This window comes from Pagrus pagrus, assembly GCF_965226575.1.
Source record: "Pagrus pagrus genome assembly, chromosome: 6".
In the NCBI taxonomy this organism is placed as follows: Eukaryota; Metazoa; Chordata; class Actinopteri; order Spariformes; family Sparidae; genus Pagrus; species Pagrus pagrus.
Genome location: NC_140190.1, coordinates 8,639,067 through 8,654,217, shown reverse-complemented (window position 1 = coordinate 8,654,217; position 15,151 = coordinate 8,639,067). Strand labels below are relative to the sequence as shown.

The 15,151-nt window shown below is 42.9% G+C and overlaps 2 protein-coding genes across 2 annotated transcripts; both read left to right on the top strand.

Moving 5' to 3' along the window:
* Positions 1-887: 887 nt before the first annotated feature.
* dhcr24 (24-dehydrocholesterol reductase) lies at positions 888-9,407 on the top strand. The gene is made up of 9 exons (XM_084355189.1): positions 888-1,215; positions 2,800-2,955; positions 4,422-4,527; positions 5,005-5,123; positions 6,141-6,404; positions 6,493-6,636; positions 8,089-8,286; positions 8,378-8,556; positions 8,635-9,407. Exons 1-9 carry the CDS (start codon positions 985-987, stop codon positions 8,786-8,788), a joined length of 1,551 nt encoding a protein of 516 aa, XP_084211315.1. The 5' UTR covers positions 888-984; the 3' UTR covers positions 8,789-9,407.
* A 279-nt stretch (positions 9,408-9,686) lies between these two features.
* On the top strand, positions 9,687-15,151 carry LOC311258242 (transmembrane protein 205). The gene is made up of 4 exons (XM_084354379.1): positions 9,687-9,863; positions 10,646-10,877; positions 12,050-12,213; positions 12,302-15,151. The coding sequence occupies exons 2-4, from the start codon at positions 10,778-10,780 to the stop codon at positions 12,602-12,604; spliced, it is 567 nt and encodes a 188-aa protein (XP_084210505.1). The 5' UTR covers positions 9,687-9,863; positions 10,646-10,777; the 3' UTR covers positions 12,605-15,151.

The following is a 15,151-nucleotide window of genomic DNA, read 5'->3' as shown; positions in this document are numbered from 1 at the left end:
GTTAACTAAACAACTACAATAAACAATAAAAATCCCAAACCATGAAAAAATTAATGACCTCAGTGCTTATAAAAGTCTGGCTAGGGTTACAAAGTATGATCCTCAACAAAAACTATTTGTTCTAATAGTTTTTATTATATTTTTATTCAAATTGTTATTTTATTCTTTCCAATATCTTTATTATTGTATTATTTTTTTGAGACCTACTCTTATGCTGCTACTTATTTCCCTCTGACCTGCTGTAACCTGTTAATTTCTCCCGAGGGGATCAATAAAGGAACATCTTATCTTATCTTAACAACATGACATTTAGTAGGCTGGTGTACGGTCTACTATATTGTATTATATTATATTACAATATATAGTGTATTATTGTATTTTTATTGTACAATTCTGCACTATATTTTGCCTTATTTGTTTTTACTTCATCACGTCCATGTTTTTCCTGTATCAGTACTGTTAAAGAGATTTCATTGCTGAATCCTGCTTCGCTGTAATTGTCCTGCTTATTGCAAATAAATAACATAAAACTTGAAACTTAGATAAAGTTTGGTGTTTTTTGTTTGGTCTTCCTCTGCAGCCACGTGCACCTGCAGACGGCAGAGAGCCTGTGTGGAGCTGTCAGGTGTGTTTGAGTCTGCTCCTCACACTTTGTGAATGGCAGCTGTGGACCGTGTTGTAACAGAACCATGCAGACAGCGTGCATGGTGTGACAGCCTCTGCGCTCTCTGATTGGTTCACGCTCAGAGAGGCTGCGGCTCTAGAATTCCCTACAGTCACCTGTCGGACCAATAAGCGTGCAGCTCTGCCGTGCGGTCACGCCCCCCTCGGTAATTCTACCCAATGAGTGCGGTTTGAACCTATCGCAGTGAAGGGGTGATCAGAAGTCGAGGTGAGAGGTTGGAATAATCAATAAGGAGTTCGGGGTAAGTAGGAACCGGGCTCATAGTTTCAGTGTGGAGAACCGAGCGGACCGCAGACACGATGGACCCGCTGCTGTATTTAGCCGGCCTGGTCGTCACGTTCCTGCTGTGGATCAGAGTCAAAGGTCTCGATTACGTGATCGTCCACCAGAGATGGATATTCGTGTGCTTGTTCCTGCTGCCTCTCTCCGTTATATATGATGTGTATTATTATGTGCGCGCGTGGCTCATTTTCAAGATGTGCTCTGCGCCCAAACTGCACGACCAGCGCGTGCGAGACATCCAGAGACAGGTGAGCTGTCATCATCATCATCATCATCATCATCTGACAGTGTAGTGTGCACAGTTGTGTGTGTGTGCAGTCTTACAGGTGTATCCTGTACATCCTGACTGTCACTATATAGATCAACCACTTCCATAATGTGAAGTTACCTGCAGTACGTTGCATGTGTTGTGCAAGGAATCATGGGTAGTGGGAAAACTCACAGAGGTGAAACATCCCCATCCATCCCTATACTTTGGAAGTAAAGTCTGATATACATGTGATCTTAGTGTGTTGTTTACTCAGTATCTGCCTGTCAGAGAACCAGCTGCACTTCAGATAATAAGTTGAAGTTGATGTTTTGGTAAGATTCGGCTTCAAAATCATAAAGGGGCACAAAATGGGGCTAAATCATGGATTTTGAAAAGTTATCAATGCACTGATTCAGTGCAGCAGCATACTGGTTTCATGGTATACAGTGGTAGGTATAAAAATGAACAGTTACCAACCCATACTTGCTTATCTCGAGTATTGAATTCTCCCATATTTCCTAACAAATATTTCAAGTTTATATCAAGTTTCATGTCTGTCAGAACATAATGTTTTTGAAATGTTAAAGAGGTCATGTAATGCTAATTTTCAGGTTCATACTTTTATTTGGAGGTCCTAGTAGAAAAGGTTTACATACTTTCATTTTCAAAAAACAAATTATTTTTCTTATATGGTGCATCGCTGCAGCACCCCTTTACACACCATGTCTAAAATGCTTCGTATTAGCTACAGAGTGAGACATCTCGCCTCTGTTCAATCTTTGATGAGAGTTGCACATGCGCATTACTTAACGGGCAGGATGTTAAGCCAATCAGAGGCAGAGTAGGGCGGGTCATGCCGAGCAAGGTAGTGTGATCAAAAATAACGTCCCTACAGCTGGTAACCATGCGGTACAGCCGTATGTATTTTATGATATATATAAATACATATATTTATATAATGCCTGTTACATAGTGACAGTTCATTCCTTTAAGGTTGATAATAATAATAATAAAACATTGGTAGTATTGTGATAATGTGATATTCCTAAAACCGTCATATCTCATACCGTTTCAACCCTACTGGCAAGTATCATGAGGTAATATAGAAGGGAATCATAGCTATGAAAAGCAATACTTATTTTTTGTGATCAACGTTGTCAAAAGTATCACTGAAAAGTACTAACTCTGCCTTGGTACAACATTTAGTTCCTCGGGTGAGAGCAGACCAGGCGGACCTAATACCTCGGTTCTTAACAGGATTTGGTCAGGAGAGGAATCTGACATGAAGTGAAGGTGAATCAAAGCCACAGGCCCGAGAGAGCTTTAGCCAATAAGGGAATAATGAAGGAAAGACACATACAGGCTCTCCACAGTGGAATGAATTAATCGTGAAGGATTGTCAGGCTTCACAAATCAGACTTAAAAGAGTTTAAATGAGCTGAAAAGGCTTCGGATCTCCAAGAATCTCCTCAGACAGCCTGGATTATGGCTCGGTAACACAGTCAGTTAAGCTGTATATCCCCTGTCCTTCAGTAGATAGTAACCTGTTCTTCTCTGTATCACGTATTCTGACACATTACAGGTGCGTGAGTGGAAGAAGGAGGGCAGTAAGACCTACATGTGTACGGGTCGACCCGGCTGGCTCACTGTATCTCTCAGAGTGGGCAAATACAAGAAGACCCACAAGAACATCATGATCAATATGATGGACATCCTGGAGGTGGACACACAGAGGCAGGTAGGAGGCTTCAGCAGGGACAAGTGAAATGTCCACTCCACTACATTTATTGGATAAATTTAGTTACTGGTTACTTTGCAGATTCAGATTATAAAGTGTTGATGAGCTCTTACTTCTGATGTGTAACATGTCAGATAGTGTTGTGGGCGGGACATTGAGTGAAACTAGAGTGGTGACTAGACGGACAGAGGGAGGCGGCTGCATCAGATTAGGATGTTTTTAAGTTGATTTTTTTACCTTAAAAAAGTAATTTATCGCCAAAAGTGTGATTTTCAAATCTGACACCCTGCCTGGCTGATCATTTCCTTTTCTCTAATCCACTCATGACATGAGCCTTTCACAAGATACCATAGTTATTCTTGTCATTTTGACATTTTTTTTTGTGAAATTGAGTCTTTATTTTAAGCTGCGCTGCCATCTCAATTTCTCTCAGCATGGCAGTCACTGTCAATTAGCATGTCAGTCCTCCACTCTGGTCGAAACTAAACTGGGATGGATTTTCATGTTTCAGTGGTGCCCTGAGGATTAGGACTGTTGACTTCCATGATCCCCTGACTCTTCATACATCAAGTCGAAGTTTTTATTTATCCTGTGAAATATCTCAACATCGAGATGTTGACTTTTCCTTTTTCCTCTTCAATTTGTCCAACACTTTCCTGCAAAACCAATTTAATTCCCATCAGCCTCAGCTGTACTTTGTGTTAAAGGCTGATGAGCATGCTAACAAGCATGCTAACTTGCTGAACTAAGATGATGAACATAGTAACTTTTTAACTAACAACTTTTTACATGCTACATATTAGCATCATGGATGTATCTATTAAGCTGGACACCGCGCTGCTGCTCAGCCTTCGTGACCCTCGTGATTTTCCCCTCAGACCACCATCAGAAGAGAAATATCTGTATAGCTGTTGAGAGTGCACCTCAGAATGTCCACACGGTTAATTATGAGTCTTTCTATTATGACTTTTTGATCCATGGAGGTTTGATATTTGAAAAAAATTTCCCTCGAGCCGAGAAAAAACAAGCGGATACTCGATGGGCCGCAAAGCTAGAAACTTTTGTAGCAGATACGCCAGGCGAGGCGCCATCTTTGGGTCTAATATCCAGCTTTCCATGATTTCCATGTTAGCATTGTTATTGTAACAATGCTTAGCATTTAGCATAAAGCACCACTGTGCCCTACGTAGAGCCTAAAAGAGCTGCTAGCACGGCTGTCGACTCTTAGCCTGAAAACACAGGGACCAGGGAACAGGCCAACAACCAGCCCGTTTAAAGCCCTTTCTGACTGTCTTGGCTGCCTAACAGTTACACGGCACGCAACCTGATAAACAGTGTTATTGTTAACCATATAAATGATTACTCAATGACTGAACTCAGTAGTTTTCACTTCAACTATTACTCACAACAATGCGCCTGGCTGGATTTTGTATTGACCTTTACTCACAGTGATCTTTGTTTTCCAGGTGGTGAGAGTCGAGCCGCTGGCCAACATGGGTCAGGTGACGGCTCTCCTCAACTCGATTGGCTGGACGCTGCCAGTGCTGCCTGAGCTTGATGACCTCACCGTGGGTACGTTCTCCTCAGGAATATATTCTGGGTAACCATCACAGAGCAGCGTCATCAGTGGCTCTCTGGTTTCCAGAAATAGAGACGATAATATCCACAGCTCATTGTTTAGCGCTCCTGCACCTCCTCCATCACACACTGCATCCTGTTCAGGGCCTCGGTGATTTCTCTAATTGTGTTAGAGGACTGATGTTGTTGCTCGAAGGATGAAACTGGGAGGAAATGGCTGCAGTGTTGGAAGCACCCCCTGGATCGGGTTTCATAATGGATTTCCTGATCCCATAAACTGCGCATCAACAACCTAATGTTTTCCCCACCAGGTCGCTGCACATTCGTTTATACTGATGTTCACGCAGGCACATACACTACATGCTCACTCCCAGCAGGCTCTCTGCTTGTGTGTTCGCCCACTGTTGGTCTCACCTGGAAAGATATTGAATTACTCTGAAAACAAATCTTTTGCTCTCTCTCCTCTCTCAGGCGGTCTGGTGATGGGTACGGGCATCGAGTCGTCCTCTCACATCTACGGACTGTTTCAGCACATCTGTGTCGCGTATGAACTGGTTCTAGCGGACGGCAGCTTAGTGCGCTGCACTGAGGTGAGTGTGGAGCGTTTGTGTGTGTGTGATCTATGAGTCCAGGAGCCCGTATCATAACGAGAGATTAGTGGGTCATGTTCATGAAATTGGATCAAAGGGATCACCATGGTAACATCATCAGCACCACAGACCGTCTTTACGTCTCTATAGCTGGAGCGCGTCTGCCACGATGCATCGCCATGTTTCTACAGTAGCCCAGAATGGACAAACCAAACACCGACTCTAGAGAGGGCTTTGTCGCATTTTTTTTTTTTTTACTTTTTTTGTGGCCACCATAGGGGAGGGTGAGACGAGGGGTATTTAGTTGGTTGCAGTGTGCAACCTCACCACCAGATGCCACTGAATCCTACACACTGGACCTGATTATAGTTGGACAATACTTTTTATATAACAGTGTTTCCCACACATAGACGACCCCATTTTTTTTTTTTTGCTGTTGGTTGTGAAACTTGAAACATGATATAGAAAGTCAACACACATACTGTGAGAGAGAAACAGGAAGCCAGAGTGAGCGCATTGAAGACAAAAAAGGCAACAATATGTACCAAAAAAAGCTGTTCTGAAGAAAGATAGCCTAGAGCTGCTCTCTCTCTTTGGCCTATTCATGGCTTTTTTTAGAAAATGTAGCTGGAGAGTGACAGGAAGCGGAGTGAGAGAGGACGGGGTGGCATGCAACAAAAGGCCAGAGGTCAGATTCGAACTAGAGGCCGCTGCCTTGAGGACACAGAAATATGGGGCATGGAAAAAAAAAATAGAAACCACCAACCCTTCAGCAAAAAAACAAAACAAAAACAAAACCCTCCCTTGTTCTAACCCCCTCCCTCCCTCCCCCACTAATTATTTATGAACGGTCCCTAAAATAGTTTGCAAGAACAAGTTGAAATCCTCACACAGGCCCTAAAGTTTTAATGTGCTCTGTATCAGTCATGCGTTGTGTAATCATCAGAAGTGAAGCGAAGATGAGACGGCCGATTCTGCGAGATTTGGTATCTCAAAGTACATTTTTCTGTCGCGTAGGAGGAGAACTCGGACCTGTTCCACGCCGTCCCGTGGTCCTGTGGTACTCTGGGCTTCCTGGTTGCAGCCGAGATCAAGATCGTCCCCGCCAAGTCGTGGGTGAAGCTGCGCTACGAGCCGGTCAGAGGACTGGAGAACATCTGTAAACGCTTCACTGAAGCATCAGAGAACAAGCAGAACACATTTGTTGAAGGCATCCAGTACAGTCTGGACACCGCTGTCATCATGACGGGAACCATGACTGACCAGGCTGAGCCTGATAAGGTAAGATGTGTGTGTGTGTGAGCACGTCTGTGTCTCGTTTTCACTTGTTTTATCACATTTAACCTCCCGTTTCCCTTTTTAACGTCAGATTAATAGAATCGGGCAGCACTTCCAACCCTGGTTCTTCAAACACGTGGAGAGCTACCTGAAAAGTGACCAGATGGGAGTTGAATACATCCCTCTGAGACAGTACTACCACAGACACACACGCAGCATCTTCTGGGAGCTTCAGGTACACACACACACACACACACACACACACACACACGGGCTGTTTCCATTATTACAGTAACTGACTGCACGTATCTGCCACATTTCAGTGTGTCATCATCTTATCAACTCCTCGCTCACTTCTCTTTATTACACTCTAACGCACACACATTTTGTACTCACAAACACACACACACACACACACACACACACACACACAAACACACACACACCATTAGCCATTAGTGAGAAGGGCTTGGCATCCTTTGTTGTCTCTAACAGTAAATGGTGTGATGAATTATGCATGGTATTGGTTTGCCGTTTTTTCTACAGGAGCCAGCTTCGGGCTTCTGGGTGCTCTCGGTTGTTGAAAGGGTTTTGTAGGCGGTGCAGAGGAAAGTCAGAAAAATGTCTGACTGATGCTTTGATTTAATCATTAATCGACAGTTTGCGATGGATCACATTTGCTGATGATGTGAGAAAGTGTGTGGCGCTGGTCGGAGGGTTGTGGCTGCCCTCTGGTGGAAGAAAAGAGGAGAGTAACCGAACTGTGTTAGTGTCTCATCTACGTTATATTAGAAGAGGTGTCAAGAAAAACTCCACATGTAAAGGAAAGGCCACTGCATTTCAACAGCAACATGCTGATTCATATTAAATGGTAAAGGACTGTACAGATTTTTTTTATATATATATCTGTTTTTTATGGTAAATAATGTAACAATTTTTTTGTAAAGTCAAAATTGTGATGTGAAAATATTAACATTGCTCTTTAACTGTAGAGAGTTGGGTTGAAAAAGCTGAGGTGTAATATTAAGTCACGTATATGGAAGCAAAGAAAGACCAAAAGGATCTGAACACCTAACTGTTGAATGTAATCACTGTTGAATATTTAATGTTGGGCTTTAAATACCACTGTGTTTACAGCGTTAAAATATTTGACTCTGAAAACTATCTTAATCTTAATTCTGTTTGAAATGTTTATGTCATTTCAAGAGGCACAAAAAAAAAATTTAAAACCTAAAGAAAATTGAGATTTATGAAAATGCTGTTCAGGCTCATTAAATTGATAAAGCCACATTCGGATCCAAAAATTCAAGTAAAGATAAAAATAAATAAAAAAATTGGTAAAATCACGACACTAAAATTTAAGATAAAAAAGTTTAGACTTGATTATCAGGGTTACTTCCAATTAATTGAGACGTTTTTAAAGTAAAATATTTCAGTGCTATAGATCAAAGTCTGTGGTATTTAAATTCTTACATTAAGTACCAGTAGTGATTCATTTTCACAGTTTGGTATTTAATTCTAATAAAGAATCAAACTATTATGTCCTTTTTCTGCTTCCGTACACATATTTAAGATCTAGAACTATAGCATCATCAATAAATCTACAAAACATTAATAAAACAGTAAAAAAAAGCCACTTTGGCATCACTTTTTAATGCGTCTGTGTCTAATTGTGTCTTATCTCCAGGATATTATCCCCTTTGGCAACAACCCGGTGTTTCGCTGGCTTTTTGGATGGATGGTTCCTCCTAAGATCTCCCTGCTGAAGCTCACCCAGGGCGAGACCATCAGACGGCTTTACGAACAGCACCACGTGGTCCAGGACATGCTGGTGCCCATGAAGCACCTGCAGGCCGCCATCACACGCTTCCACGAGGACATCGAGGTTCGGCTCGGATGTGGATGAAGCCACTAAATAACTCGCTAGTCGTAGCACGTACTCCAGCTTGAAACTCCTGTGTGTCTTGTTATTTCAGGTTTACCCTCTGTGGCTGTGTCCATTCCTGCTGCCAGCAGGCAGAGGGATGGTCCACCCCAAAGGTCAAGAGGAGGAGCTGTATGTGGACATCGGGGCTTATGGAGAGCCCAAAGTCAAACACTTTGAAGCCAAAGCATCGACACGTCAGCTGGAGAAGTTTGTCAGAGACTCACATGGGTAAGTCTCAAATAATACATTAAAATTAGCCTGCATAGCTAATGTGTTGACCATATGATGACCATCCTCCTCCTGCAGGTTCCAGATGCTCTACGCAGACGTGTACATGGACCGAGAGGAGTTTTGGGAGATGTTTGACGGACAGCTGTATCACAGACTGAGAGAGCAACTAGGCTGTAAGGAAGCCTTCCCCGAGAATTACGACAAAATCTGCAAATCAGCCCGACACTGACCCCCCGACTGCGTCTGAAGAGGTCCTTCTGTCAACATGAAGCAGGAGCACAAGTATTGCAATGATCTGAGGTCATGAATGTTTTCTCTCGTCTGTACACAACAAGCTTCAACGTTCACGTACCGATTTCATGAACTACTTCACGCAAAACCAGCACGTGTAGCTTGAACATACTGTACCAAATGTTTTATTTTTTTTAAATGTGTATGTTCAGTGGAGCTCGACCGATACTTGATCTCAAGGGCCGATACCGATATTAGGGACTGAATAATTACGATATCGCTCTAACAGCCGATATGCTACAACTCCCCCGAGCATCTTTTTCTGCTTACATAAACTGATATCGATATATCTGCGATCGGCCAAGCTATATATCGGTCGGGCTCGAATGTTACGCAACTTTTCCCTGTTTGAAAACTTGACGCACTGTTTATCACAGTTTCCCAAGTGCCATAAAACTTCCTGATAAGCTTCAGACGCAAAAATATACTTTTGTGATATAAAGCGGTGACATTTTCACTACCTTGTGGCCTATTTTTCTAATATCAAAAACATTGTCATATCACCAGGACTGTGTAAGGATTGAACAAAAAACCATTAAAAGCTCTTTTTTTCTGCATTGAATATCACTCTCGTGCTTTTTGAGTTCACAGCCATGGGTGCATCTGTTTGCTCTGAGCAGATTAATGTGACTGTGTTTGAATAACAGCACAGTCCAAACCACATTTGTTTGTCCATGTGCATCCTCCATGTGTTGGCATACGATCAGAGTGAATTGATTTGCTGTGAACAATCACTTTATTTGAGTAGCTGCACAGTGTACAACTCAGTAAATTCAAAATATACATGCTCTTTTTACTTCCTTATACAGTATTTAAGCTAAAGCAGCTAGCTTTCCTCCAGAGATCAGTGTGTTTTACTTCAGTCTGGAGGTTTTTTACCTGGAGTCCCTCAGGGGGCTGAGCAGTGATGTGTGCTCTCCTGGAGCACGTCCTGATCCTGACACCGCCTCCTTTCTCACTGTGTGTGAGTGAAGCTAGCAGCAGAGACGGAGCTTCAACTTACCCGGACACAGGTAGGCTGTTTCTTTACTCATAATACTTACAACATTTACTGTGTGTCTCGTCAACATTGTGACATGTTGCTGACTGTCACTGGAGTGCAGCTACAGGAATACTTGTCTGAGTAAAGCTAACTTAGGCGGCAGTTAACTTTAGCTAACGCGAGCTAACTAATAGCGTAGTTTTGCCTCCTGCTACACTGTTAGCTAACATTAAAAGCAGCCGTTAGTTGACGAAACAAGTAGTTTTTACTTTTTTATTTTTATTTTTTTGCAAAGGTGACTTTGGAGACACGTTGCCGCCCCCTCAGTCGCTAGCTGCTGTCGTGAAATAAATCTTTAGCCTGCAGACTTTGAGATTTCTTTAGCTAACGCTACTTTATTTAACGTTAGCCGGGATGAGCCGTGGGAGTGTGACTGTCAGTGGGATGGGCACACCTACAGTTGTGTTTCCTAACTGGGCTGAAACAAGTCTGCACACTGTGGTAAGGTCACACAACAGCAGCAACCCAGTTTCGTTGACAGCAATGCGGAAGTTTCTTGACACCGTATGGGGTACACTGTGTCCTGCAATGATTTCATGTTGACAGGATTATAGCCCCAACCTGTTTGTGTTATTGGCTCCAGGAACAAGAAGGTGTGTGGTTTCATATCTAAAGGTGTGGTTCTGGTCTGCATACGAGCAAATCTTTCAACCTTGCCCTGCAGAGACTGAAAGCTGAACACTCCACCACTCGTAACCTTTCACCTACTTTCACCTAACCACCTCATTGATGCATATTTTTGAATGTGTACAGGAGATCTGGGGTGGAGCATCAGGTGCCCTCCGGACAGGTAAAAGAGAGCAGGACTGGCCCATCGAGACGGAGCAGTTTTGGGAGACACCGGCCGGAGTTACAACTGGAGAAGAGAGAGGCTGAGGAGGAAGCATGTCCACCGACCAGGAGCCAACCTACACGGTCAAGCTGCTGCAGCTGCTGCTGCTCTCCACCTACTGGGGGATGCAGATTTGGGTCACCTTTATTTCAAGTTGGTACCAAGCACACACACTCAAACATGCAGTGGATGAAGGTGCACATGGAGAGTTAGAAATGTAAGGAAGGGAAAGACAGGGAGGGGCTGGGAGCTCTTTGAGGAGGCTGCATGTGTTTGAGAGGTTTGTTTCCAGGTTACATGCACAACACAATTATTCACACCTGTGCAGTATGTACGTAGATCTGTACACTCGTGACTGGATCGCCCAGAATACCTTTTTACGCCTTTGTGTGATCCGTGACCAGTTTTTTCATGTTCACCTCTACGCCTACATCCAGACCCCGACGAGCTTTTGTTGCAGCTCGGTCGTAATCTAAAGGTGTGTCTATGCATTCCTTGTAGATTCAGTTCAAGTGCCTCCCGTCTACACATTATGCAGTGTAGTTACTTATCAACTGAATACGACCCCGTTGAACCCTATTGCAGTGCAACGTCAGAGCGTATTGCCAGTCTTCGATCACAAACCCAGTGTTTTTGTCATGTTGTTTTTGTGGTGTACCATTGTGGCTGTGTTTATGCAAACCGTTTTTAACGGTCTACTTAAAACCACAGTGCAGAGAAAAAGGTGGAGAGTGTGTCAAGCATTTGGATTGAGTAGTTTTTTTATGGTTAGCGATGTCACGTTTCTCTAAATTCATGACGTGATTTGACTGTCAGGTCAGGATTTAATTAGATTCTTGATTTAATCAACTTTTCCATTATTAGACTATCATGTCTGGATTAGTAAAGATCAACAGGTCTTTGGTTTTATGTCTTGACAACTGTCATTCAAATTGTCGAGTTCTGTTTAAAAAGACGAGGTTTTTTTACAGCAACAGCTCCACTTTATCCCGGTGGCTATCCTGCAATTGCTGAGCTGCAATTATTTGATAAAAGTTGAGACAAAACATCATTATAATGGAGAACTTGCTGCAGATTTGTCCTGTCTTACAAATGTATTTCTCCAGATGTACCGAAGCATGTTTGGTGCAGACTCCAGCAAATGTGACATCATCATGATTTCAGTTCTTTTGAGGAAAAAATTTAAATTGTAAAGCAAAAATGGTCGTTAACACCAATCAGGAATCAAATCGCAATTGTATTTTTTTGACCATACTGTGCAGCTCTACTGGAAATACAAGCCAGGAGGTCCGCTGTAGTGCTAATGAGTTGTTCTGATTTCTCAGGCTTTGTGATGGACAACCACCTGAACAGACACACTTATGGGTTCATCCAGAGTCGTCTTGTCCCGTTCTACCTCCACCTGGGTTCAGCTTGTGCCTTCTTTAACCTCACCATCTACGCTGTGTATCATCCCAGCGACCTGCTGGATGACAGAGAAGCCTTTCAGGTATGTTTTTTTGTTCCACGCCATCACATTGAATAAAAAACTATTTTAAAAATATTTATTCAATCTCAGCCCCTTCTCTCCACACCAGATCTTCATCTTCTTTGTGTCGGTGACGGTCGCCGCCTTCAACGCCCAGTGGTTCGGCCAAATGACATCAGAGATCATGGCGGACATGCACCTCGTCGAGCAGTCGTGCGGATTGGGTCAGGACATCGGCCTGTCGTCGAACCGCGAAGCTTACGCCAAGCTGTGCGAGACGGATGTCAAATACAGACACCTCAGCAGTCGTCTGTGGCTGTACAGGCTGCTGTCCTCCCTCTGTAACCTCTGCTGCATCGGCTGCAACTTCTACAGTCTGTGTTACATGGCCGAGAACCTCGTCACACTTTAATCTGACACACAGCAGCTGGACTGTTGATTTTTTTTGATAGTCACCCCCTTACAAATCTAGAAACTCCTATTTTTGTATCAAAGCAGTAAGTTATATATTTAAAGTCTTTCCCTCTCCCTGCCTTGTTAGTAATAAAACAAAACATTAGGTAAGCCTTGATGGTCTTGTGCCTTAGAGAATAATGAAAGGACACAGCCTCTGTGCTCAGATTTAGGCTCTAGTTTTCTGTTGGTTTTGAGACATTCAGAGTGAAGGCCTTATTAGAGAGACAAATCAGTTCCCGCAGTCAGTGACGCCTCACCTTTCACCCAGTGTGGCCGAGGCTGGTGCCAGCCTTGATATTGCCCTTTTCCATTACACTATGGTACCTTTCAGGAACCCAAAACATGAGGAATGTCTTAAACTTTTTTACTTGCAGTATCAGAGACATCATTGCAGGAAATAGCTCCAATGCACTGCACCTTCTTATATATGTAAGCAACAGAAAGGCACCTTTTCTAAGGCAACCGCTCTCATGCTTCTCAGTCCTGCTCGTCCTGTTTGGGTGCAGCTTTTATACCTTGGTCACGACATAGCGTCACAGATTTGTCTGCCCTATCTTTTGTTAACTAAAGAACAGATGTGCATCTTGCTTCTGGTATGAAAAAGAAAGCAAAACACTTTAACTATATAGCTGCCTCGAGGCCCCTACACACCAAACTGACAGTAAATACCTAGCTGCGACAAAGGCTGACTGTTGCGTCACCGCATGGCTCCTTTATCTCGGCCAAAAAGCTGCACTTGGACACACCACAAAAACTACAGCTGGCGGCCAACAAGCTAGTACATTCTGTGCCCGCGTGAAAGGAAATGCCTATCTGCCAATATACAAACCAGTGTTAGGATTAAGCAGCACTTTTGGAGAATAGGTCTGATAAAAAGCTGCCAAGAGGCAGAAAAATAAGGAGAAAGAAAAATAATTATGTATACTACAGCGACAGGTACAAGGGGCTTTCCCTTTCCTTTCCTCTTTTTTTTTTTTTGAACAGCCAATCAGAGTGATTTCTCTCACAGACGAGCCGCCACCGTTTTTTACATGTTGGATCGGCCAAAAAGCTCCCGACAAGGGCTCACTGACGGTCCTGACAATGCGTGATAGCCGACCATCAGCCTGGTGTGTAGGGGCCTTAAAGTGGGCCAAAGCTAGCCATTCATTCATTATATTGGATTTACGATTATTGTTTCAGTGTATTTATCTTCAGATGTTATACGATGTATTGTTGCATAGCAGGTTGGACCTTTGCTATTATCCATGTGTCCCTTGAGGAAGACATTATTGACCTGTTATAAGACCTGTGGTGGTCAAAGAGATCAGAATTTTCTTACTTGGCTTTGCAATTGGGAAAGTTCAGGGGGAGATAATCCCACAGTGACCCGTCAGGAGCTCTGTAGTATTTGTCTACTCGAAGATCCGAACGATGTCTCTGCTCTCGACCCTTTCACCAATCATCCCGGTATGACCATGGCCATGTACATTGTTACCTTATAGTGTGCCTTAATTGAAAATGAGTCTATTGCCTGAATTAATTAAGTGGCCTTGCTTTGTTCTGTAACACCTGTGAGTACTGAATGTGGTCACACGTCTCGATGTGGCTGTCGGGAGCTCAGCCCGCCACACGAGCCAAGTCATTTTTGAGTTGGAGTCTCAGTGGAGTACAGCGCAGGTCTCAGGTGTCGGAGCTTTTTTTAGTCATGTTGTTTATCTCAAATATCAGGCAGAGAGGATCTGTGGTCAGTTATGTGTTTTCTTTTGTGTTTTTTTTGCACATGTTGAAATGATGTTAATGAACCTCTCCTGCCATGATGGCCCTTCCTGAGGTGAACGTTTCTGTCAATGTGTTTCTTTGTTTCTTCTTTGCATCGGCCTGTAATAGATGTACATCACACCAAAGTAAAAAATGCCATTGACACCAACAGTACTTCTACACGCGGGGCAGAAGCAGCTGAGTACAGCTTCTTAAACTCCCTTTTTGTTTTTCTTTTGTTTGTTCTGACTGGACTGATGAAGGTGCTTATTATGAGCCCAAAAAAAAGGCAAACACAATGCAATATTACTCGGTAGTAGCTTTAAACTGTACACACCCTCAATGTTGCTACTTTTTTTTAGCTCTGCCAGTTTAAATTAATATAAATGCATAAACATAAAAGCTACATGTGGATGTGAAATTTTAAAAGACCTTTGTCATTGGTTAGATATTTATGCCAGTTATTATTACGGTTAGTGCGGCTTGTGTAATACTAAATGTAAGTCGCCTGAAGACCACTGAGGGCAGAGGTCATGAGCTGTTTGTGGTCATGGGTTTGTATCAAAGATGTTGAGACGTGTACTGTCTGTTTTTTGTATTAAAACATGTTTTTCTCTCAGTTCTGTGCTTCGTTGTCTTCTCACCATCATTAGAAGGGAAGGTTCTCCCATGGTTGTCCCTCCTTTCATATGTTTTTCCTTAATTGAATCAATGTGGCGATGTAATTTGTGATTTTGGGCTAAATAAAATGTCCCTAACTAGA

Excerpts from the sequence above, each read along its gene's own strand:
- dhcr24 (XM_084355189.1), top strand. The coding sequence starts at position 985 with ATGGACCCGCTGCTGTATTTAGCCGGCCTGGTCGTCACGTTCCTGCTG. Across the intron at positions 6,637-8,088 it reads GCATCTTCTGGGAGCTTCAG|GATATTATCCCCTTTGGCAA; the intron begins GTACACACACAC and ends TCTTATCTCCAG. Across the intron at positions 8,557-8,634 it reads TTTGTCAGAGACTCACATGG|GTTCCAGATGCTCTACGCAG; the intron begins GTAAGTCTCAAA and ends CTCCTCCTGCAG.
- LOC311258242 (XM_084354379.1), top strand. The coding sequence starts at position 10,778 with ATGTCCACCGACCAGGAGCCAACCTACACGGTCAAGCTGCTGCAGCTG. Across the intron at positions 10,878-12,049 it reads TTGGGTCACCTTTATTTCAA|GCTTTGTGATGGACAACCAC; the intron begins GTTGGTACCAAG and ends CTGATTTCTCAG. Across the intron at positions 12,214-12,301 it reads ATGACAGAGAAGCCTTTCAG|ATCTTCATCTTCTTTGTGTC; the intron begins GTATGTTTTTTT and ends TCTCCACACCAG.